The sequence below is a fragment of the Sus scrofa genome, chromosome 7, assembly GCF_000003025.6.
Source record: "Sus scrofa isolate TJ Tabasco breed Duroc chromosome 7, Sscrofa11.1, whole genome shotgun sequence".
Classification (NCBI taxonomy): domain Eukaryota; kingdom Metazoa; phylum Chordata; class Mammalia; order Artiodactyla; family Suidae; genus Sus; species Sus scrofa.
In genome coordinates this window covers 56,449,549-56,475,680 of record NC_010449.5, presented here as the reverse complement: position 1 = coordinate 56,475,680, position 26,132 = coordinate 56,449,549, and the positions used below count along the sequence as shown (strand labels likewise).

The 26,132-nt window shown below is 39.7% G+C and overlaps 1 protein-coding gene across 2 annotated transcripts in view; it reads left to right on the top strand.

The window, feature by feature from the left end:
• The window catches only part of ETFA (electron transfer flavoprotein alpha subunit), an 89,768-nt gene extending 64,595 nt beyond the window's left edge, over positions 1 to 25,173 (top strand). The window contains exons 10-12 of one of the 2 annotated variants that reach the window (NM_001244403.1): positions 4,860 to 4,925; positions 12,882 to 12,962; positions 24,862 to 25,173. In NM_001244403.1, coding sequence (NP_001231332.1) covers positions 4,860 to 4,925; positions 12,882 to 12,962; positions 24,862 to 24,900 — 186 coding nt within the window. In that variant the 3' untranslated portion in view covers positions 24,901 to 25,173. The remainder of the gene's footprint in view (positions 1 to 4,859; positions 4,926 to 12,881; positions 12,963 to 24,861) is intronic. The other variant, XM_021098281.1, reaches the window with a different exon arrangement.

Genomic DNA, 26,132 nt, shown 5'->3' with positions numbered 1-26,132 from the left:
TTAGTTTCAGTAAAACCATGTTATAGCATCCTTAGAAAGTGACAGCGTTTGCACCACAGAGAATTCTGGGTGCCTTGCATGCCTGCTAGTCTATACAACCGTTTCGTGTGAATTAGAAAAAAAAGTACCCCTTTCTCAAGTGATTTTACTGCCATCTGTTGGCAGATTATTATAATTTACAGATGTGTAATGTCTGTGATACGAATGATGTCTCCCTCCAGAGCTGTTCAGTGTACAGCTTGCTTCACTGTATATGGTAAACCCTGAGACCACTCCAGAAAATCAGTGTATGAGCAAATCTCAACTCATGAGTGGCACACCAGTGTCTTGGGAAACCAGATACTGTGCTAAGAACTAAAGCCACACAATCACCTATGAAGTAGGGATTATTATAATCTCAGATTTTTGAGATGAGCAAGCCAAGATGTAGAGAGGTTAGATAGTTGTCCCACAGTCACATGCCTGTTAGGTGGCCGAGCTGGTATTGAAGTGTAGGCAGTGGAACTCCAGAGTCTGGGTTCTTAACCATAGTAATATGCTCCTCTTGCAAACCTCTATTAACCACACTAGGTACAGAAATTTCCAAGCTGTATTCCCAGTTTTATCTCAGTTCACTCTAAAGTAGTTTAGTAGTGCCTGAGTCCTTTGGATGAATCTATAGCTCTAGTGTTTTTTAGGTTTTGGCAAAGGAAAAGGGATTTCTTTTTTCTTTTTCTGAAGCTTGTTTTATTGAGGTAGGTGCTTGCCCTTCTTTATATTTCAGAATAATCTCTGCTTCTCTTACCACTGGCTTTACTTCTTCCCACTTTCTTTCTTTCTTTCTTTTTTTTTTTAAGCAATGCCTGATCTGAGTCACATCTTCGACCTACACCACAGCTCACGGCAATGCCAGATCCTTAACCCACTGAGCAAGGGATCCAATCCACATCCTCATGGATACTAGTCAAGTTCTAGTTGAGCCACAACAGGAACTCCCCAGTCCTTATTCTTGAATTGCAGAATGACCAACCCAAACTTCTACCAGCTATGTAGTTTTACCTAGTCACTCGCTCTTCTAGATTTTCCTCCTACTACTAGAATTTTATCTCCAGGACTACCCCTCCTTCCTTTTGTGTCTGTTCCTTTCTTTAATCCCACTTCTTTGAAGCCTTAATTGCTGTTCTCCCCTCCAACATTGCCTCTCATTTTCTCTCCAAATTATCTTACTATCTGATTTATGGAGAAAGTGCCTCAGGGCAGGGATTGCCTTGTTATGTTGTGAAGCAGTGCCTAAAGTGCTCCATAAATTAGCATCGGTGGAGAGTTTTATACATACTAATTATTATTATTGAAATACAAAAATGCTTTCTGAACCATGAGGAAGCAGCCTACGATACTGGTCTTAATTGTCTCTACTTGTTTTTTCAAAAAGAAGAAAAAAGCCTCTCTTCTTGGAAAGCTGTCAGATCTCAGAAGAGCAGCCAAAATCTCATTCTGAGCTATGGTTTCAAAGCTTTTCTATTTATTCAGAGAACCATGTTTGCAAGACCGTGAAATAAGGTGCTGTTAGTCCTGTGGCTCTATTTGGACAATTTACACTGGTCAGAAGGCCAGAATAACCCTGGCCCACCCGCCTTAGGTTTCCTTCGGCCCAGAATCTGCTATTTCCTTAGTTACATTTATGGTTAAATCAACAGTATTCATTTCTCAGGGGGTTTAAAGTAAATTTCATTTTTATCATGTTTATCACTAGTGCTGTAGTGAATCAACGTATTTATTAGCATTTTATAATGAAAATATAGAGGCTTTTAAGACCTGTTGAAGTTTATGTGGGCATGTATGTCAGAAAGACTTATTTGCAGAACTATTGATTCTTTCCAATACTTGCTTTGAGAATATTTTAGAAGAGTGGTTAGTGAGACAGTGTCTGTCTAAAGAACTTACTTTAAAAATCTTTTGTTTTTGTTTTTGTCTTTTTAGGGCCACATCTGACTTTTAAAAAACAGTACACCTCAGTGTGGGACTCAAACCCATGCACTGGGATTCTAACCCAGCCAAGACCCAGTTTGGGCTTGGGCTCAAACCCATAGGCCGGACTCAAACCCAGCCAAAACCCACAGTGGGACTTGAACCCACTGTGTTTTAAATTAAAATCATGTAGGTGGTCCCAGGACTTGCTGAAGTTTAAGTTCTTTATGTCTTAGTGCAAAAGGAATTCCATGAGAGGCAAAATAGTAAGTAAGAAGTAGATTTCTTGAGAGATAGATAAAATGTGGGCTATCTCAAAAGTCGAGAGAGTGGCCCTGGGAGAAATAGACTCCACAGACAGAGGGTGGGCCCTAGCAGAAGGCAGGAGGCTAGAGGCCCTGAAATACGGGGTGGCGGGCTAAAGGGGAATTTTTATGAATTGGGCAATTTCATAGGCTAATGAGTAGGAGGATTATTCCAACTGTTTCCAGGAAGGGCCGGGGGTTTCCAGGAATTGGGCCACCACTCACTTTTTAGCCTTTTATGATCTGCCTAGGAACTGTCGAAATTGTGGGCCTGTCATTCAGGGCGTTCATGCGCTACAGTGAGTGTATGATGAAGCTCAAGGTCCACTGGAAGGTAGATCATCCACCATCTTGGCCCTAATTGAAAAATTGTCATATTCAAGGACTGTCATATTCAAGGACTGTGCCATTCTTTTAAGGGTCATATTCAAGGACTGTGCCATTCTTTTAAGGGTCGTGCCCTGGCCCCCTTCCCTCCTGTTTCAGTGTGAGTGTCCATATCTGATAAAACAGTATAATGACAGGACCTTATTGCATCGTCCAACTGTGTGTGGTCATGAGGGATACATTGATACATTTAAGATAAACTCATCGAGCATGAGATTGCATTTTATCCTCACCCATACATGTTGCTTTCTGCAGCATAGTCCCCACCCTAAGACACAGTTCTCTTTAAGCCAAATTGCTCATTCTTATCTTCAGCTTTTTGATGATAATAACTATAGAGCAAGTTGAATAGAAAAATGAGCCCAGGAGTTCCCACTGTGGCTCGGTGGTAATGAATGCGACTAATATCCATGAGGATGTGGGTTCAATCCCTGGCCCCACTCAGTGGATTAAAGATCCCGCATTGCTGTGGCTGTGGTGTAGGCCAGCAGCTGCAGCTTCGATTAGACCCCTAGCCTGGAAACTTCCATGTGCCAAGGGTGCAGCCCTAAAAAGGCTAAATAAATAAATACATAAAAGCTCTAAGCTCAATTTGAAAAAAATACAAGCCTAAGTCATTTTAGATTTTTAGATGGTTAACTCACATTGGGAGTTAGGTGGCTTCCTTTTCCAGACTACATGGGATGTGTTGTTGCTCTAGAAGCAGTGGACCCTATGCCTTTAAAGATAACACCTAGGGATATACCATCAGTGTGCTGGATAGAGCTGTAGGTTTCTAGGTGCACACAGCTGAGGATCATCTTACTTTCATGGTCCTCAGCTCTAGCTATACATTAGAGCATCGCATACTCACAAATTAGATTATGAACAACTCAGAAAACGAAGTGGAAACGCTTGACGTTGACTTTGAAGTATGTGTCCTGTAATAAAACGGTGTGACAGAGCCACCTTTGATGCCTTCTATGTTATCCATATTGGAGAGAGACTTTACTGTCACTTGTGACAAAAGTGTAGTGTCAGTCTGTCACACGGTAGGTGTACCCCCATTCAAGCCAGGACTTGTTAGTTCACTTTATGTGTGGGAGAAGCTTTTCAGTTGATGCTTTAATTATCCCTGGTAGACAGAATAGAGCAGCTAAGCTCTTTTAATTAAACACTCATTAAATCACTTTTCCATGATGATAGTTTTATTTTTCAAAATGGATATTGTAAAAATTTTAGATAAAAGGATAGAGAGCAGCAATCTATCATCATTCCCTTTGTCATTAGTGGGGGCAGAGGGGTAGGAAGAGGTGCAAATATCAGCATTTAGAGATTGCAATTCAGGGGCCCTTTTATTAAGCGTTAGAAATACAAAGGTTCTGGAGTTCCCATCGTGGCTCAGCGGTAACGAACCCAACTAATAACCATGAGGACACGGGTTCGATTCCTGGCCTCGCTTAGTGGGTTAGGGATCCAGCATTGCCATGAGCTGCTGTGTAGGTTGCAGATGATGCTCGGATTTGGCATTGCTCTGGCTGATGTGTAGACCAGCAGCTATGGGTCTGATTCAACCCCTAGCCTGGGAATCTCCATATGCCGCAGGTGAGGCTCTAAAAAAAGGGGGGGGGAGATAGAATGGTTCAGTCTGTGTCTTTGAGAAATTTGTTATTTTTTAGTCGAGATTTTGTGTGTGTGTGTTTAGAACCTCCTGAGACCGATTTGTGTTTTTGGTGTTTCTAAATATGAAGCTTAATAAATATATCCTATTGATCATGTCAATGACTATCCATGAGAAGGCAAAAAGACAGGTCAAAATATATTTTAATGTATGTAAGTATATGTGTTTATATGTTAATATGCAATATCTGTATGTTGTGAATGGTTATATACAGAGCGGGGAGTTGAAGTGTGGTATCCAAATGAGTGTCACAGACCAAAAGTGCTGCCTCACTGGAAATTGTGAAATGAGGTAAAACAGCTGATATAAGATGTCTTGTACAGTGGTTGACATGTAGTTAATGCTCAGTAATTCTCATCCACATATTTGCTATTATGCCACTGCTACTGTAGGAATTCAAAGGAAAATGAGGACTGTGGATTAGGGAGATCAGGGAAGGAGGAAAACATAATTTAACTAATATTGCATCGTTTTAATTTGCTAAATGCTAAATAGCACATGCTTTGGAAGGTATAATACAATGTAAATACATGTTAATGACATGGTCTCTTTTGTTTCAGGAACTTTATATTGCTGTAGGAATATCTGGAGCCATCCAACATTTAGCTGGGATGAAAGACAGTAAGGTAACTGCATGATAATAATGATGCCGAGAGGGGAAATTTTCATGTTTTAAAATTTGGATTTCACTAGTATGTTTCCATGTAGTTACAGTGTGTGTAGTTGAACCATTCACTTTAACAAATCTAGGAACTGAAAGAAACATAAGCTAGTGTACCCTGCCTGAAGATGTACCATTGGTAGGAGAGGCGGTGTTGTGTCATGGGGAGAGGTGTGACCCTGAATCCCAGCCCCACTGTCAGCTTACCGTGGGACGTGGTTTATACCTCACTTCTTTGTCTGCCAGATACAGATGTTGGATGATGATCTCTAAGATCCCTTTCAGTTCGGACAGGCTATGGAAAGAAAATGTGGGATGGAAACAACGTGATGAGTTTCTGACAATTAACTAGTTTATGAGGTTCTGATGCCTGATTCTCTGACTGCTTCACCCTAGTCCCCTAATGGTCCCACCCTCATATGTCGGCAGGGCCCCTCTTCTTGGGTTGTCACTAAATTGTGACTGACTCATTTGGGGTCAGAGCATTTTAAAACCTCAGTAATTATCAAAAATACAGCGTGTATAGGAAACACTTCATCTTTACTTAGTACTTGGACCCTATCTGGAAGTCCTGTGTGATGACTCTGTGAACATATATTTCAGAATATGACACATTAATTCATGCATAACAATGCACGGTTTGAATTATGAACTTAGTCTTTCATGAAGTCAGAGATGCCTCTGACACTCTTGCTTTTATCCATTCAGATGGAAGTTTGATATAAAAGGTAATAAAACTTTTAACAGGTTTAACTTCTAACTTGAAAAGATGTAGGCACTACCTCCTTGTAACCTCTAAATGAATTGGCCCAAAACCAGTCAGATTTCACAGTTGGATGGCAGGTTTCTTTTCTGAGCTCTGAAAACAGCAATGCCAGTGGGGAAAATGTTACTGCTGCATTAAAGGGGGAAAAAAAAAAAAAAAAAAAAAAAAAAAAAAAAAAAACCACTCTAACACCAGCAACCTGAAAAAAATAGTTTTGGCTGGGCCAATTCAGACATATCTAGAATTCTGCCTCTCTAAAATAAGAGACTCTGCCTGCTTAGAGGATCCTGGTGAAAATTCCCATTCTATGCCAGCAGGGCTAGATTGGGGGAGAAATGGACTAGAGAGTATATGTCAAAGCAAAAAGGGAACAATTGAAGTAAGGAGACCAATGATAGGGAACAATCCATAATAATAAACTTGAGCCAAGTCATCAAATATTTATTAAGCACATACTTTGTACTATATGCTGGGGATGCTTAAATGAAAAAGAAGTAGTCCCTGTCATCACTGTCTTGTGTGGAAGACAACAGTCCTGGGTTGTAATTTTGATTAAGCTGTAAAGTAGGATATTAAGTGATTGGTTTAAATCTGATAGTTGCATTGCAAATAAGCTGCAGTTTTAGTTAGCATCATGGTATTGTTGAAAGAATATGAAATTTGATGGAACTGTATACATATATAATAATGGTTGAATACAATCTGAGCTTTTAAAATGTAAGAAAGATGAGTGTGAATTTATGTTGACAAATTAAAAAAGCTCTAGGGTGCAAGCAAGATTTTGTTTGTTTTGTTTTTGTTTTTTGGCTGTGTCCATAACATGTGGAAATTACTGGGCCAGGGATCAAACTCATGTCACAGCAGCGACCCAGGGTGCTACAGTGACAACACTGAATCCTTAACCTGCGGCGCTACAAGAGAACTCCCAGGATTTTTATCATAGTTATTTACAGTTGATAATTAAGGAATATTCTCTTAGTAATCAGAAAAACTGTAACAAGCTCAGATCTTTTTGCTTAAATACTATAGTGGTTCCTTGCCACAGTTACATGCTTATTCTTTGTTGTTGTTGTTTTTTAATCTTTTTGGGGCCACATCTGCGGCATATGGAGGTTCCCAGGCTAGGGGTGAAATAGGAGCTAGAGCTGGAGCTGCCCCCCACACCACAGCAATGCTGGATCCGAGCCACGTCTGCGACCCACACCACAACTCACAGCAACGCCAGATCCATAACCCACTGAGTGAGGCCAGGGATCAAACCTGAGTCCTCATGTATCCTAGTCGGGTTCGTTAACTGCTGACCCACGATGGGAACTCCCAACATGCTTATTCTTTAAAAATAACTTTTATATAGTGGGATGAAAAAGCTTTCAGATGATTAAACTGTCAGATGTTTGACTAGTTGGCTTCCAGGAAACTCATTAACCATGTTAATTAAATAAATCTCTGCTAGTAGCTATGAAGCAGGCTGTATATTCCCAGAAGAGAAACACCTCAATGCAAATCAATGCCTGTGATTCAAAATGTTTGTCCTTGTGACTGGATTTGAGGCCCATACTGAAATCTTTGTTTATTCTCTCTGACCCACTTTAATATTTGTGGCATGTATTCTCTAGGTCATTAGTTACCTGGACTACCTTGTGCTCTGATCTCAGGAATATTCTGCCTCAGGGCCCCTCTAGGGAAATTACATATATGTCATGTAGCCTGCATTTTAAGTCAGACTGTATCAAAATACTTTAAAAATGGGTTCTGGCTGTTTTCATGAGATAGAGTAAATAGGCAGAGGGAAACTTAATTTTACTTCAAGAGACCGAAATCATTATAATCTACCTAGTAAAATAATACCATGTTAGAGCCAAAACTCTAATTTTACTTTTTTTTTTTTTTTTCTTGTCTTTTTAGGGCTGCACCCGCAGCATATGGAGGTTCCCCAGCTAGGGGTTGAATCAGAGCTGTAGCTACTGGCCCACACCACAGCCGCAATAATGCACGATCCAAACCACGTCTGTGACCTACACCACAGCTCACGGCAAAGCCAGATCCTTAACCCACTGAGCAAGGCCAAGGATCAAACCTGCATCCTCATGGATGCTAGTCAGATTGGTTTCAACTGAGTCAGGATGGGAACTCCCTAATTTTACTTTAATTGCAGTGGCGTTAGAAGCATCTATGGGAAACACCAAAGTATTTGTAACATATAAATAAAGCTATAAATAAATTGTAAAAATAAATGTGCAATTTATTATAAATTGTTAATTCAATAATTGGTAAACATAACACCTTTTTATAGTGACTATTTTCCCTTAATCTGTCATTGTAACCTTTTACATTTAAAAGTTTTATGGGAGATAAGAGGAACTTGTGGTAATTTTGTAGGAGAAGTAGTAATTTACTTGTTTTAGTACATTTATTTGCTGCAAACATAAGGACTTTTTTATTTTATTTATTTATTTATTTATTTATTTATTTGCTTTTTAGGGCTGCACTTGCGGCATATGGAAGTTCCCAGGCTAGGGGTCCAATCGGAGCTATAGCTGTTGGCCTACACTGCAGCCACAGCAACACCAGATCCGAGCCGCACCTGTGACCTACACCACAGCTCACAGCAATACTGGATCCTTAACCCACTGACTGAGGCCAGGGATCAAACCCGCAATTTCATGGTTCCTATTTGTATTTGTTTCCCATGCGCCACAATTGGAACTCCAACTTTTTTATTTTAAAGTTCATCTTTACTAACAGACTGACCACATAGTTAACTTTTATATTCTCACAGTAGACCCAGGATAATAATTTTAAATACTAAATGGAATGCAGTATGTGGAGGATAAATAGTTTGAGCTACAAAGGGTATGAGTTAGGGTATGTATTTATTACTATTTAAAGTTAAAATCTAACATTTCCCTAATCAGTGGTCAGTGATGTTGAGCGTCTTTTCAAGTGCTTTTTGGACATTTGTATATCTTCTTTGAAGAAGTGGCTATTCAAACCATTCACCCAATTTTTGAATCGGGTTTTTTTGTTTTTGAATTTAGTAGTTTAAAAAGAAAATGTTCTGGAGTTCCTGTTGTGGCACAGTGGAAATGAATCTGACTAAGGAACCATGAGGTTGCAGGTTCAATCCCTGACTTCGCTCAGTGGGTTAAGGATCCCGAGTTGCTGTGAGCTGTTGCTGTGTAGGTTGCAGATGCGGCTCAGATCTGATGTAGCTGTGGCTGTGGCATAGGCCCGCAGTTGTAGCTCCAATTGGACCCCTAGCCTGGGAACCTCCATATGCTGCAGGTGCAGCCCTAAAGAGAAAAAAAAAAAAAAGTTCTGTATATTAATCCTTTATCAGATGCATGATTTGCAAATATTTTCTCCCACTTTCTGGGTTGCGTTTTATTCTGTTGATAATGCCTTTAGAGCCACAAAACTTTTTAATTCTAAGTCTAATGTTTAATCTTTGATCTATTTTGAGTTAGTTTTTGTATAAGTTAACTATGTGGTCAGACTGTTAGATGAACTTTAAAAAAGTTTAAGTCCTTATGTTTGCCGCAAAGGTAAGGGGCCAATTTCATTCTTTGGTATGTGGCTATCCAGTTTTCTCAACACAATTTGTTGAAGAGGTTATCCTTTCCTCATTTAATGATCTTAACACCCTTGTCAAAAATCCTTTGACCATATATATGAGTTTATTCCTGGGCTCCCTCTTCTATTCCATTGGGGTCCCTTGAAAGTCCATGTGAATTTTAGGATGAGTTTTTCAACTTCTGCAAGTCATTGGAAGGACAGTTTTATGGATATAGGATTATTGGCTGACAGTTTTTTTTTTTTTCTTTTAGCCATTTGAATATATCAACTTACTACCTTCTGGCCTCCAAAGTTTCTGTTGTAAAATCTGCTAATAATCTTAAGCACCCCTTGTATGTAACAAATCACTTCTCTCCCCCTTTTTTCAAGATTGTCTTTCTATCTTTAGCTTTTGAAAGTTTGATTATAATCTGTTTCATTGTGGGTCTCTCTCTTTTTAAGGTTTTTATTTTTTTTATTATAATTGCTTTACAATGTTCCGTCAATTTCTTCTTACAGCAAAGTGACCCACACATACACATTTTCTTTTTCTCACATTATCCTCCATCATGTTCCATCACAAATGATTAGATACAGTTCCCTGTGCTGTACAGCAGAATCTCATTCCTTATCCATTCCAAATGCATCTACTAACCCCAAACTCCCAGTCCATCCCATTCCCTCCCCCTCCCCCTTGGCTACCGCAAGTCTCTTCTCCAGGTCCATGAGTTTGTTTCTTTTCTGTGGAAAGGTTCATTTGTGTCATATATTAGATTCCAGATACAAGTGATATCATATGGTATTTGTCTTTCTCTTTCTGACTTAACTTCACTTAGTATGAGTGTCCAGTTCCCATCCATGTTGCTGCAAATGGCATTATTTTGTTCTTTCTTATGGCTGAGTAGTAGTAAATTATGTATATATATACCAATGTGAGTTTCTTTGAATTTATCTTACTTGAAGTTTGTTGAGCTGCCTAGATGTTTCTATTCATATCTTCAATCAAATTTGAGAAGTTTTCAGTTATTATTTACTTAAATACCCTCTCTGCCCTTTTCTCTCTCTACTCCTTCTGGGACTCCCACCATAGGTATTTTGGTCCTCTTGATGGTAGTCCGCAGGTCCCTTAGGCTATTTCACTTTTCTTAAATCTTTCTTCTTTCCATTCTTCAAACTTGATAATTTCCATTGTCCTATCTTCAAGTTTGCAGACTCTTTCTCCTGCCTGATCAAATCTACCTTTGGATGGCTCTCTGAATTTTTCATTTCAGTTTTGGTACTTTTTCAGCTCCTGTTTAGTTTCTTTTTATTTTTTCTTGTTGTTGGCTTTTTCCATTTTTTTCATACATTATTTTCTTAACTTCATCTTCATTTATCTTTAAGGCAGTTGTTTTAAAGTCTTTGGTTAGGAATTCCTGCTATGGCACAGTGGTTTCAGAATCTGACTGCAGTGACTCAGGTTGCTGCAGAGGTGTGGACTCAGTCCCCAGCCAGGCACAGTAGGTTAAAAGATCCAGTGTTGCCGCAGCTGTGATGTAGGTTACAGCTGTGCTTGGATTTAATCCCTGGCCCGGGAACTTGCGTTTGCCATGGATGTGACCATAATTTTTTTTTTTTTTTTTTGATTAGAAAGTCTTTGGTAGATCTGTCATTAGTGTCTTTTTCAGGAGCAGTTTTTTGTTGTTGTTTTTTTTTTTTTTCCTTTGAGTGGGCCATACTTTTCTGTTTCTTTGTATGCTTTGAGATTTTTGTTGTTGTTGAAAACTGGACATTTGAATCTAATAATGTGGTATCTCTGGAAATCAGATTCTCTTCTTCCCCAGGGTTTTCTAGGTTTTTGTTAGTATCTTTGTTTATTATTTCCAGGGTTTTTTTGTTTTGTTTTGTTTTGTTTTTCTTTTTTCTTCTTGCATCAGTGTAGGCTGTCTGTGTGCCAAGGATTAACCTGAAGTATAAATGTAAGGTTTTCTTGCATCTTTTCAGAACCTGTGCCTTTCTCTGGACATGGTTGTTCACTTTGTAGTTTTCTCCATATATGCATTTACTTTTTTTCTTTTTTTTTTTTTTTTTTTTTGACTCAGACTCTTTATTTATAAGGACTTTCCCCAACACAGGAAGAAAGAACACACAGAATGTCTTCCCAGGGAGCTCATTCCTCATCTTCAACTATTCTTAGTTTAAGTGATGTGGAAAAAGGTCCAACAGAGAAGTAGGGCATAAGTTTTCCTTGAAAAATGGCACTGAATGTATATAAATGCAATCTATCGTACAAGTTGTAAAAAGAAACTTCTCCCAACTCATAGTCCAGAAAAACACCAATGTGACAGGAGGTGGCTGAAATCCCTGTGTCAGGTGTAGTTGCCCAGACCTGAATTTGCCAGCAGCCATTGTCTGGCAGTGGTGGTATAGGAGCATTTCTGAAGAAAGATTCTTTACACACACCTAAGGACCACTCACCCAGGCCTCTTCCTTCAACCTGCCAAAAATGCCTCCCAGCATCAAATCCCTCAGAACCCAAGACAGCTGGATTATATGCATTTACTTTTGAATGTCCTAGTCTTTAGTGTATGACTTCTGGAGGGAGAAAAAAAGAGAAAAATGAAGTGTATTGATCCTTTAAATCCCCAGAAATAACTTTGAATGCTGGGGGAAGGGAATGAACAACGGTCGAGGTACAAAAGCAGTAGCCACCCTCCTCTTTGTCTGCACTTTCGTGATCAGAAGCAGCATTCCATGATCAAAGCACGTATTCGCCAGTACTTGGAGGACAGGGTCTTTTTTGCCCACTCTGGCTCCTGTAGACTGTGTGCAGGTTGCTCTAGGAGTATAGCTACCTGCCACCAGGGCTGGGAGTAGAGGATGGGAGCAGGTGTTTTGCTAAGAGCTGCAGTTTACCATGCACATCTTCCCCCTGGAAGTTGCAAACTTTTAATAGATTATAACATTCCAGAATGGTTACATTAGAAAGATTCTGCCAGTTCATTTGTGTAGGTGGGCCAGCAGATTACCCCGGCTTCCTACTTGACTGTCTTCCCAGATCCTCTTTTCTGATGTGTTACTTATGTAGAACATTTTTTTCACAAGTCAAAAAAGTAATTTAAAAAAAATAATTTAGGAGTTCCTGTTGTGGCTCATTGGGTTAGGAGCCTGACATGGTGTCTGTGAGGATGTTTGTTCGATCCTTGGCCTTCCTTGCTCAGTGAGTTGGGGATCCAGCATTGCCACAAGCGTGCCTTGGGTTGCAGATGCAGCTCGGATCCCACATTGCTGTAGCTGTGGTGTAGGCCGGCACCTGTAGCTCCTATTCAACCCCTAGCCTAGGAACTGCCATATATCACAGGTATAGCCCGAAAAAGAAAAAAAAGATTTAAAATCTTTTTTAATGCTTCAGTGGGCTAGTGGTGGGCATGGATGTTAATTTTGTTATGTCCCAACCTAAAAATTTCTAAATTTGCAGTATTGGCGCAAATGAATCAAACTGATCTTACTTGGTAGATATTTTTAAGGATATAAATTTGTTGTTAGGAAAGTTAAAATAGAACCATTGATCTGTGTGGTATGTTTTCTTAATAAAGGCCAAACTCTGTTTTTGTTTCACAGACAATTGTGGCTATTAACAAAGATCCAGAAGCTCCAATTTTTCAAGTGGCAGATTATGGAATAGTCGCAGATTTATTCAAGGTAAGCTGGAGCCTTGAGAGTGACGGCTGTCATCTAGATTGTCATCTAAGAACATCCAGGAGCTGGTTAGGGAGGAAGCTGTTATGGGAAAACATGTATTTGTGTGTCCGTATGTGTATATAATGCAGTTTTTAACTACTTAGAGTGAAGCATTTTTCTGCTTAGTATATTATGTTTACATGGAGCAATATAACTTTCCCTTTAAGAAGTCCATATTGTCTTTCAAACATTCACATAGCTCTTGGTATCTCACATGTGAAGTTAGTATGCATTGTGAGACAGCTCAAGTAATTATAACCTAGAATCATACTTACTGGGTACCTTAAAGAAGTTCACATCATAACCCCTCATTCAGAGGTTTACCAGTGATGCTATAGCTTTCCATGGAATGAGTGTACACTCAGGTTCACTCTGTCTGACTCAACAAATATGCTCTGCTTGTTGTGTTTGAGAATTATTTAAAGGCCTTCCTAACAGTGACAAGTATAGGGAAGAGCACATTTCCCACTCCTCAAACCTTCATTTTTTGCGTTTTTTCCACCCTCCTACCACCCCTGTATTTGCACTCCCCATGAAAGAAATTACCTTAGTGGTACTGTTAGGCCTCTGATATTCATTTGGCCACATTTAAAGGTCATAGCTCATGCATAGCCTGGCCTCTTTTTGTCCCTCAGGACCTGTCTACAAGCTTCTAGGTTACCTTATGTGGAGATCACGCATGTAGGGAATTGGGGCTTTGAAAATAACATCCAACCTGGGGTTTACTGTAGTGAGGAACTGGGCCTTAATAAAGAGGCCATAGCCTGAGAACAGAGTCAGCAGTGGTTTCCTCAGCAAGAGGATTGACCCATTACCATGGCTTCACCAGCACCACGTAGGTCCAGATAAACGATCTGTAGATCTGGAGAGCACATCTGTACTTTGAATTATATGTTCATGCTCAGTGAAGGATGAGCTCTTCAGATGCTCAGTAATTACTCAGTGTAGTGGCCCAGACTGCATGCAGAGACTAGAATGGGACTGTTGCCCTGGGTCAGCATAAACCATCTTTCCCCTCAGGACCTCCCCTCCCCCGCCCCCGCCCCCTGCCAAAGTGCCTGCATCTTGCATAGGAAGAATGGTGCCCATCTTCTGTGATCCTAGGGTTCTGAGTCTGAAATGTAGGGTTTAGGTGGGTTAGCTTCTCCCATGACCTGGCCGAGCTATGTAAGAACAAACAGTAGTGGTGGCCATTTGACCACTAATATATCCTAGTGAGAGGAAAAGATAGTATGAAAAAGAATTTTTTTTTTTGTATTTCTGTATAAGGATATCTTTATTCAAGTAGCATTAATTTAGTTCCAGTGAGATAAAAGTAAAGACCTTTTAATTTACAAAATGAAATTAAGCACTTTCTGAACTCTAACCATGTAAATAATGTTGACGTTTGTGAACATGTCTGTAGTTGCCTTTTATTTTTCCTCAAGAGAATATTTTAATAAGCTTATAAGAAATTTTGTTTATTTTAAGGTATGTTTTTCTGTCTGCTTGTGTACTATGTTTTACTTGTTGAAAAAATGATGTGCTAAACAGTTGGAAATTTGTGATGTTTGTACAGTGGACACTTCCCTTGGGGCAGGCACTCTGAAGCAGTGAGAGATGCAGTGATAGATGCAGTGATAGATGCAAGGGTGTCCCACACAGTGTGCCTCTTGCAATAAGAGCAGCTCCTAGGTGTGACATGAGAGAGAATATATGTCTGGGTTGCGTGGGGGGGCGCGTGCATGCACCCACACTCAATGAGGTATCTTAGTGAGAGTCCTATGACAGTAGAAGTAGAAAGGGATCTGAAAAACCATCCAGTCAGGTGATTTGCAGCCTGAGATTCTCAAGCTATTTTTGGTGTTTTAGGAAGCCCACTTTAAAAAAAAATGTATTTTTTATTGAGATAACATTGGTTTATAGCATTATGTTTCATGTGTACAACATATTTCTACTTCTATACACAGTGTGCTCACCACCAAAAATTTAGTTTCCACCTCTCGCCATACAGTCGATCCCCTTTACCCATTCATTGCACCGTTTCCCTGTGGCAACCACTACTCTGCCCTCTGATTCTACATGTTTGTTTTTCTTTGGTGTGTTCATTTACTTTGTTTTTGGGGGGACTTTTGTTTTTTTATGTTCCACATTTGAGTGAAATCATCTTTTTCCTTCTGATTTATTTCACTTAGCATAATACCATCAAGGTTTGTCTGTCCATGTTGTCATACATGGCAAGATTTCATCTTTTTTTAAAATGGCTGAATAATATTCCGTTGCATATAATAATACATGTACCTCCACACTCGCCCACACACCCACCCCACCACATTTTCTTTATCCATTCATCCATTGATGGCCACTTAAGTTCTTGGCTGTTGTAAATATGCCACCATGAACCTAGGGGTCCCCATATATCATTTGCAAGTTAGTGTTTTCATATTCTTTGGATAAATACCCAGGAGTGGGATAGCTGGTTCCTGTGGTAGTTCTACTGTTAATTTTTTGAGGAATCTCTATACTGTTTTCTGTAGTGACTGTGCCAATATACATTCCCACCAACAGTGCATAGGGTTCCTTTTTCTCTGCATCCTCACCAACACTTACTTTTTCTTGCCTTTTGATAATAGCCCTTCTAACAGAAGTAAAGTGATACCTCATTGTGGTTTTGATTTGCAAGTGCCTAGTAATTAGTAATGTCAGCCATCTTTTCATTCCTGTTGGCCATCTGTATGTCCTCTTTGGAAAAATGTTTTGCTCCTCTGCCCATTTTTTAGTCAAGATGTTGGCTTTTGTTATTGAGGTGTATTTAGTTCTTTGTATATTTTAGATACTCAATGCTTTTCGGCTATATGATTTACAGATATCTTTTCCTATTTGGTCAGTTGTCTTTTCGTTTTGTTGCTGATTTCCTTTGCCATGCAGAAACTTCTTAGTTTACCATTTGTTTATTTTTGCCTGAGGAGACATTCAGAAAGGTTTTACTAACGTTAATGTCAGAGGGCATATTGCCTGAGTTTCCTTCTAAGAGTTCTATGATTTCAGATCTTACATTCAAGTCTTTGATCCTTTTTTAATTGATTTTTCAATGTGGTGTAATCTAGTTTCATTTTTGCCTCTGGCTGTCCAGTTTTCTCAACACCATCTATTAAAGAGATATCCTTTCTGTATTGTACGGTCTTTGCTGTTTCATCGTAAATTACTTTTCCCTATATGTGTAGGTTTATTTCTGGGATTTTTATTCTCTCCCATCAATCTGTATATCTGTTTTTCTGCCAATACCATGCTGATTTGATCACTGTGGCTTTGTAATATAGTTTGAAATCAGTGAATATGATGCCTCCAGCTTTGTTCTTTTTTCTCCTGCTTTGGCTTTTTGTGGTTTTGTTTGTTTGTTTGTTTGTTTGTCTGCTTTTTGTTTTGTTTTGTTTTTTTGATGTTTCCATGTAAATTTTAGAATTTTTTTTGGAGTTCCCATTGTGGCTGAGCAAGTTACAAACCCGACTAGTATCCATGAGGATGGAGGTTCAATCCCTGGCTTTGCTCAGTGGGTTAAGGATCCAGCATTGCCATGAGCTGTGGTGTAGGACATAGATGTGGCTTGGATCCTGCATTTCTATGGCTGAGGCCTAGGCCCACAGCTGAAGCTCTAATTTGACCCCTAGCCTGGGAACTTCCATATGCTACAGGTGAAGCCCTAAAAAGAAAGAAGTAAAAGGGAGTTCCTATCATGTCTCAGCAGAAACAAATCTGACTAGTATCCATGAGGACGCAGGTTCAATACCTGGCTTTGCTCAGTGAGTTAAGGATCTGGTGTTGCCATGAACTGTGCTGTAGGTCACAGACATGGCTCAGATCTGGCATTGCTGTGGCTGTGGTGTAGGCCGGCAGCTACATCTCCAATTCAACCTCTAGCCTGGAAACCTTCATATTCTATGGGTGCAGCCATAAAAAAACCAAAAGAGGGGGTATTTTTTTTCTATTTCTGTGAAAAATATCTTTGGGATTTTGGTAGGGATTCCATTGAATCTGTAGATGCTCTTGGTCAGTATCATCATTTTAACAGTTCCTCCAATGTGTGGGCATGGTTTATCTTTTCATTTATTTATATCTTCAGTTTATTTCAACAGGAATCTTTGTTTTCAATCTACAGGTCTTTCACCTCCTTGGTTAAATATATTCCTGGGCATTTTATTCTTTTTGTTGTGATTGTAAACAGGATTTTTTTTTTTTGGTCTTTTTAGGGCCGCACCTGCAGCATATGGAGGTTCCCAGGCTAGGAGGCTAATTGGAGCTGTAGCTGCCGACCTACACCACAGCCACAGCAATGTGGGATCCGAGCTGCGTCTGTGACCTAAACCACAGCTCACAGCAACGCCAGATCCTTAACCCACTAACTGAAGCCAGAGATCGATCCCTCAACCTCATGGTTTCTAGTCAGGTTCATCAACCACTGAGCCACGATAGGAACTCCCACACTGTGTGTTTTTTTCATGATTTAGTCTTGAAAGATTTATGATTCTAAGAATTGGTCCATTTCTTAGTTGTCCAATTTGTTGACATATAGCTGTTTAATATTCTCTTATAAACCTTTGTATTTCTGTGGTACTCATTGTTTCTCTTCTTTTGTTTGATTTTATCAGCACCGTCTCTTTTTTTTGGTGAATCTAGCCAAAAATTTGTCAGTTTTGTTTATATTGTCAAAGAACGAACACTTTGTTTCATTGATCTTCTCTGTCATCTTTTTAGTCTCTATTTTGTTTATTTCCCCTCTGATCTTTATTATTTTCTTCCTTCTCCTGACTTTGGGCTTTGCTTGTTCTTCCTTTCCTGGTTCCTTTAGGTGTAAGATTAGATTGTTTGAGGTTTTTCTAATTTCTTGAAAGAGGCCTATGGTGCCATAAGCTTCCCTCTCAGTACTGTTTTTGCTGCCTCTCATAGATTTTAGTATGTCATCTTTTCATTTTATTTCTCTTTTTGATTTCTTCATTGATGCAATAATTGTTCAGTAGTATGTTGTTCATTCTCCACATTTTTATGATTTTTTTTTTCCAGCTCATTTTTTTTCTTTTTACAGCCACACTCGTAGCATATGGATGTTCCCAGGCTAGGGGTCGAATTGGAGCTGTAGCTTCCAGCCTCTGCCACCACCACAGCAATTCGGAATCTGAGCTGCATCTGAGACCTACACCACAGCTCATGGCAATGCTGGATCCATAACACACTGAACGAGGTCAGGGATCGAACCCATGTCATCAGGGATTCTAGTCGGGTTCCTTACCCCTGAGCCACGATAGGAACGTTTTCCAACTTTATTCTTATAATCAATTTCTAGATTCATACCATTATGATCAGAAAAGATGCTTGATAGGATTTCAGTGTTCTTAAATCTGTTGATTTTTTTTGTGTGTGTCCCAACATAGGTCTGTCTTTAGAAAGTTATGTGTGCACTTGAGAAGAAGGTGTATTCTGCATTTGGATGGAATGTTCTGTACATTGTTCTATATCAAATCTGTTCCAATGTTTCATTTAAGGCTGCTCTTTCCTTATTGACTTTCTGTTTGAATTGGTTGGTGGATGTAAGTGGGGCCCCCTGCTGTTACTGTGTTGGTGTCAGTTTCTCACTGCAGGTCTGTTAATAGTTATTTTATGTATTTTGATGCTCCTGTTGTAGGTCCATATATGTTAATAAGTTCTGTCTTCTTATGAATTGTCGCTTTATCATTACATACTATCCGTTTTTGTCTCTTGTCACCTTTTTAGTATTGAAGGCTTTTTGATGGAAATGAATGTGGCTACACCCACTGTGGGCTGCCATTTGCTAAGATTATCATCGTCCATTCCTTAAGTCCACATTTGACTATAGAGAGACTGTTGAGATGAAGGCATAATGTTTATTTGCCTTTAGCTAGAAGTAAATTAAGGTAGTGACTATCTCATGCTGCTCAGAAGTTCTGAAGCACAGTCTTTGAACATTGTGAGAGAAGTTAATCAGTCCTTCAAAATGCAGTCTGGGAAAAAAACTAGTTAAGTACACACTAAAAATTCTACTTGAGTTGCAGCCTCCCATTTATTACTGTATGAGGAACCCCTCCAAAGTGTGTTTTCTCAAGTTGTCTGTGTCCCAGAGATAAATGACGGGGGAGGTTACTCAGCAAGTTATTGGCACAACTAAGCCAGGCTGCTGATTCTGTTCTTTTTCTCATCACTCTGCCTTTCCAGCTCATCGGGTACTGGGTGGTTCTCCACTACTCCTGTACCCTAGATAAGTTGCAGTAAATGGGACCACATCTTTTCCAAACTCTAGCAGAACTAGACAGAAATCAAATTGTTTTCTCAGTTGAAATCAGAATAAGTGTAACCCAGGTGAATATTATAGTAATTCTGACAGAAGAGCAGACAAGGGGGTTTAGTGAATATACTCATTAGATCCACCTTCCATCTTTAAATGCTGAATATTTAAAGGTATAATAATATTTAAAAATATGATTGCACAAATTATAAATTTAAAAAAAAATTTTTTTAGGGCTGCATATACTGCATGTGCAACATATGGAAGTTCCCAGGCTAGGGGTCCAATCAGAGCTATAGCTTCCAGCCTACACCACAGCCACAGCAACATCAGATCAGAGCTGCGTCTGCGACCTACACCACAGCTCACAGCAATGCCAGATCCTTAACCCACTTAGTCCATGGATCAAATCCACAACCTCATGGTTCCTAGTTGGATTGTTTGCCCTGCGCCATGGCGGGAACTCCTATAAGTGAAAATTAATTAGCATCATCTATTTGGGATTACAATTTTAAAATAACATCATAAGTCAAATATAGCTGTGTTAAAAAGGGCTTTTTTCAGACCAAATTTTTGTTTAAAAGTTTAAAATTTCAAGTTGTATCAGAAATAACAAGTATATACAGCTATTAGACTAATAATACTTTAAGGCTTATTGTACTCATCAAATCTCAATGTCTGGAGTAAAAATGTATATGCATAACATTTTCTTTTTTTTTTCTTTTTCTTTTTTTTTTTTTTTTATCTTTTTGTCTTTTTAGGGCGGCACCTGCAGCATGTGGAAGTTCCCAGCTAGGGGTCAAATCGGAGCTGTAGCCGCCAACCTACACCATGGCTCATGGCAACGCCAGATCCTTAATCCACTGAGCAAAGCCAGGGATCAAGCAAGCCCACGTCCTCTTGGATGCCGGTTAGATTCGTTAACTGCTAAGCCACGATGGGAATTCGACATTTTATTTTCTCTTAGTCATCCTTTCACTTTGTCTTTTAACAGTCATATGAGTTAGGACAAGATTGTTTTTTTTTTTTTCTTTATATGACAATAAGGTACAGTAATTAAGAACTTCATTTCATATTCTTCATATTCTGTCTTGGACACATACTAGTTATCTTAGCCAAGTTATATAATCTCTCTGAATGTAAGCTTTCCCATAAGTAATATAAATATTACACTATCTTGTAATGAGAATTAAATGAGATTATACTGCACCTAGTATAGTCTGTGTTAAATATTAGCCTACCTGTTTTTATTTCTTTCCATGCAGCTACATGGTGGGAGCCTAATCAGTGGTAAATATCATAATCAGAATGAGAGTGACAGGGCGGAGGTCACCACTTCACTGGTAGTTTTTGTTTTTTTTTTTTTAATATAATAGCTCTACTGAAATAAAATTCACATACCATAAAATTTACCCCTTCAGTGGTTTTGAGTGTGTTCACAGACTTATGTAACCATCACTGCTGTCTAATTCTGGAACATTTTCATCACACTGAGAAACCCCCTACTCATTGGCAGTCAGTCACTCCTCTTCATACCCTATCCGGCCTCTGGCAATAACTAATCTACTTGTGTCTCTGTAGAATTGCCAGTCCTGGATATTTTCTACAAATAGAATCATGTTATAAATGGTCTTTTGTGGCTGTTTTTTTAGCATAATGTTTTGAAATTTCATCCATGTTTTAACATACATGTATCACCACTTTATGCCTTTTTTTTTTTTTTTCTTTTTTTCTTTTTCAGCCACACCTGTGGCATGTGGTGTTCCTGGGCCAGGAATTGAATCTGAGCCATAGCTGTGACCTATGCTGCAGTTGCAGCAATGCCAGATCCTTTAACTCACAGTACTGGGCTGGGATGGAACCAGCACCTCCACAGAGACAACCTAGATCATTAACTCACTGTGCCACAGTGGGAATTCTTTGTCATTTTTATTTACTTTTTTATTTGTTTACTTTTTTGTTGTTGTTTTTGTTTTTTATTGTCTTTTTTGCCATTTCTTGGACCCCTCCCACAGTATATGGAGGTTCCCAGGCTAGGGGTCAAATCGGAGCTGTAGCCACTGGCCTACACCAGAGCCACAGCAGCTCAGGATCCGAGCCGCGTCTTCGACCTACACCACAGCTCACGGTAACACCAGATCCTTAACCCACTGAGCAAGGCCAAGGATCGAACCCTCAACCTCATGGTTCCTGGTTGGATTGTTAACCACTGAGCCACGACGGGAACTCCTATTTTTTTACTTTTTATCTTTTCGTTGCCAAATAATATCCGTTGTATGAATATGCCATTTTCTGTACTCATCAGTTGATGGACATTTGAATCGTTTCCATTTTTTGGCTGTTATAAATAATGCTCCTATGAGCATTCATGAGTAAATTCTTGTGAACTGTTTCATTGTGTTTAGATATATATCTAGGAATGGAATCACTGGTTCACTTTATAACTCTGTGTTTAACAATTTGAAGAACTATCAGTCTGTTTTACAAAGTGGCTACACCATTTTATATTCCTATCAGATAATATACAGGGACCCCAATCTCTCCATACATTCACTAACACTTGTTATTGTCTGCCTTTTATCATAGCCATCCAAATATTTGTGAAGTGGTTTTGATTTGCATTTCCCTGATGACTAATGATTTTGAGTATTTTTCGTGTATGCTTATTGGCCATTTGTATATCTTCTTTAGAGAAATGTTTATCCAAGGGCTTTGTCCACTTTTTTTTTTTTGTCTTTTTTCTTTTTTTTTTTTTTTTTTGCTATTTCTTGGGCCGCTCCTGCGGCATATGGAGGTTCCCAGGCTAGGGGTCTAATCGGAGCTGTGGCCGCCAGCCTATGCCAGAGCCACAGCAACGCAGGATCCGAGCCGCATCTGCAACCTACACCACAGCTCACGGCAACGCCGGATCGTTAACCCACTGAGCAAGGGCAGGGACCGAACCCGCAACCTCATGGTTCCTAGTCAGATTCGTTAACCACTGCGCCACGACGGGAACTCCTGTCCACTTTTTAATTGAGTTGTTTGTCTTTTTGTTGGAATTGTAAGAGTTCTTCATTTATTATGGATGTTACACCTTTACCAGACATAGGGATTTTAAATTTTTAAATATTTTCTCCCATTTTGTAGGTTGTCTTTTCACTTTCTTTCTTTGTCTCTTTCTCTCTCTCTCTTTTTTTTTTTTTTGGCCATGCCAATGGTATGTGGAAGTTCCTGGGCCAGTGATTGAACCTACACCACAGCAGTAACAATACCAGATATTTAACCATTAGGCTACCTGGGAACTCCTCATTTTCTTGATAATGTTCTTTGATGACAAAAGTTTTTAATTTTGATGAAGTCCAATTCGTCTGTTTTTATCTTTTTGTTGCTTATGTCTAAGAATCCATTGTCATGATCCAAGGTCATAATGATTTACCACTATGTCATTTTCTAGGAGTTTTATGGTTTTAGCTCTGTATTAGGGTGTTGATCCATTTCAAATTAATTTCTGTATAAGGTGTTAGGTGAGGGCCCAACATCATTCCTTTGCATGTGGATGTCCAGTTATCTCTGTTGGACAGGCTCTTCTGTTCCCATTGATTAGATTTGGCATACCTCCTGTCTTTTTAAACCTTTTCTGCCTTTCCCTAGCATAGTTATTCACTAGAGTTATTCTAATCTCTTTATTATTTCTGGAATCTGAAGTGTTTATCTCTGTCTGCCTCTTTATTTTTTTTCCCAGAATCTTTTTCTTCTCCTTGTCGATGTTCCAGTTTTTCCTCATCTGTACCAATCTCACTTTCCTTAGAACTCCTGAATTTGGAGCAGTTAGTGCTGTGCTTTCCAGCCTCTTACATTACAGTATATGAGCACATTTCTGCTTGGGTGGTTCATAGGCCTCTGTCTGTTCCTGCCAATAGCAGGTGGAACTCCTTGTGGCTGGGACTCAGGCCTGAACTTCTTTATCTCCCATAGTGCTTACCCTGAGGAAATACTAAGTCAGTGAGTAAAACATAGTTGTACTTTGAGTTATATCAGTAGATAGTCTTATTTTAAACATGAGCTCACTCTCATTTGATCTTACTGAATAGGAACTGCCTCTGCATTATCTAAAATAGAACAAAAATAAGAATCCAGCTCTCTGATTGTGCTCAGACTGTCAGAGATGCTCGGTAACCTGAGTTGGCAGGTTCTTTTTCCCAACAAAGGCATTGCGTTGGCATGCTTGGAAAGTCTAAGGTTGATCTAATATAAAGGATATAGAGGATGGAGAGAGAAAGACCCCTTACCCCTTTTTGGGGGAGTGTGGCAGGGGGACATTTTGTAAGGTTCTTTAAAACTGTGTGTTCTAAACCAAATTAATGTTTTATTTAAAAGAAGTTGCACTCTAGCCTATTTTTCCTGAAACACGTAGGTCCCACATGAGGCTCGTTTAGCATGTCATCTGTGTGACTGGCATAAGCTCATGGTCTCTCCACCGAGGGAAGGATGGGAGAAGTGGTGCCAGCACTTAATGCTGCCCCTGAGCTAATGCCTGCTGGCTCCATGGTAAACATGGGCCTTTTAATAGGCTGGAGACAAAGTGACATTCGGAAGAAACAACATGTCGACAATTTCCTTAATAAATTTTGTACGAACACATTATTTCCACCTAATGGAAATGTAGCTCTCTTCAATAATTGAGAGGCTGTATTCATCAGCGGCGAGTTCAACTGGGATCTTTGTGAGCTGGGGCAGTCGACAGCCCCTTGCAAGACTGGGTAATTGATATTTTACACAAGTGGCTCAGCTAGTTTTCAGGTGGGCTCTGTGTGACATTCCCCTGCAGTCCCCCACACAGCTCTCTTCTGTTGTCTGTGCTGTCACAAAGCAGCTCCACGGTGAAAGCTCCAGTTGCAGCCACTGAACTGCTAAGCCTAAGGGTTAGTAATTAATCCTTTTTAAAGTGGGAGCCAGCTCAGTCTGTTTCCCTCACTGTGGTTTCTTACTGTGTCCGTTGACCAGCCACTGCATTAGCACAAGGCCTTGATTTTAATAAAGAGTAATGACAGGTAAAGTTCAGCATGCAGCTCATTTTTATGTGCCAGAAATAGTAACGGTCTGAGGAACAGACAGCTACAGTGTTTGTTAAATGAATGATGAGTGAACGAACAAGCAGTGAGAAAACAGGTACTGGAGGAGGTGGACAGAAGTCGTGACGAAGCGAGAGACTTCGGTGTGGACTTTGAAGGAAAGGCAGGAATGCAGTGAAGGGAGGAAGACGCCAGGAAACAGGAGGGTAGCAAGTATCCGTGGCTCTCTGCACAGACAAGAAGAGTCGGACTTCCTGTTTTCTGTATGGTGTCTTTCTGAGGTTTGTGGTTGTGTCAGAAAGGCTCTTAGGCCACGAGTGGGCTTTTGGTCCTGCCAGGCATGTGTTCAAGGTGGTGTCTCCCTCCCAATGTTTGTTGTCTCCCATAATGGGAGGAGGGGAGAGAGGGCCACTTGGTGCTTTGGTGGTGATGCGCATTGTTGCTTTTGACACTCTGTACTTCTTAAGGAGCTGTGATCATATCTCACTGAAGACTCAAGTGTCTTAATTACTTTTCTTTTTTTAATTTGCAGGTAGTTCCTGAAATGACTGAGCTATTGAAGAAAAAATGAGTCATGACCATGTCTTAAGAAGGAAAATTATATCCAAGTATTGAGCTGAAAACATAAGAAATTCATGGCTAATATAACAATCATTGGAAAGCATGGAGAGCTGTATTTCATAATTTGATGAAAAATGCTAACGCATGTCAGAATGCTTTTTTATGGGGTTATTATGTTTCTTCTTAATTATCTGTGGTTCCAAACAGTTATTTTTTGGAATTTTCTTATTCTGTAATAAAAATATAATAAACTTTTCCATAGAATTACAATTATTACCAGAAATATGCCTGTCATTGTAAAGGAAGAGAGAAAATTGAAAAAAAAAGGGAGTGAAAATTAATTTATTAATTTTTCTTTGCCTGTCTTGTTCATGCGAGGCTCTGTGTTTTAGGCAAAACTATAAACATGAATGTTCCACCAGCCTAATGAACACAATCTAGTCATTGAGAGAGGGGAACTAGATTGGTTAATTTATAGTTAAAAAAGCTTGGTTACAGAGCCTGAACATTATATAAAACATAGTCCATTCTTCAGAAAATCATAGCTCATGTGACAAAATCAAACTTGACTTAAACCAGAACCTGCTGAATATATTTAGTCGGCTTAAGTTAAATTTTCCATTTCAAGATTTTGTCAGTTTATGGGACTTTGTGCCTGTAAAGGAGAGTGAAGTTGAGAAGGAGGGGCCTCTTATGCTAAGGAGATAGTGTGATGTTATTGTTAAGGTATAAAATCCTGCCCAGAGAAAGCCCTGGCTTTTCTTTTGCCCTCCTGGTGGCATCTTCTGGGCCATCTTAAGTAGTGAGTGTGCAAGTTGGCCGTATGTGCGGTCAGCTCCGGCACTTTCCCTCTGCTGTCCTAGGGCATGGCTGAGGTTGAGAGTGTCCCAAGGGGCGGGAAGCTGGTGTGAGTGCAGGCCCCCAAAACAGAGGCTGCAGAGGCTTTGACCAGGCTTGCAAGAAGCCATGGGTAGGTTTCTTGGGTCCTAAGAAAGGCCAGGAGTTGGCAGGCGAGTTGAATGAAAAGAACTGCTACCCCGAAGCCAATCTGCAAGAGGTATTGTAGTTGACAAGGAAAATGGTAGGGCAGAGATGGGAAGAGACCAGTAATACCTAGGGGAGAGAGCAGGGCCAGCCAGTCTCTCTGTGTGGCCAGCCTGGGACTGACTAACTGAACCTTTTTTGATGTGTCATCATCACTTGCTGTGAAACACTTTGAGAAGTTAGATATCATTGGCATTT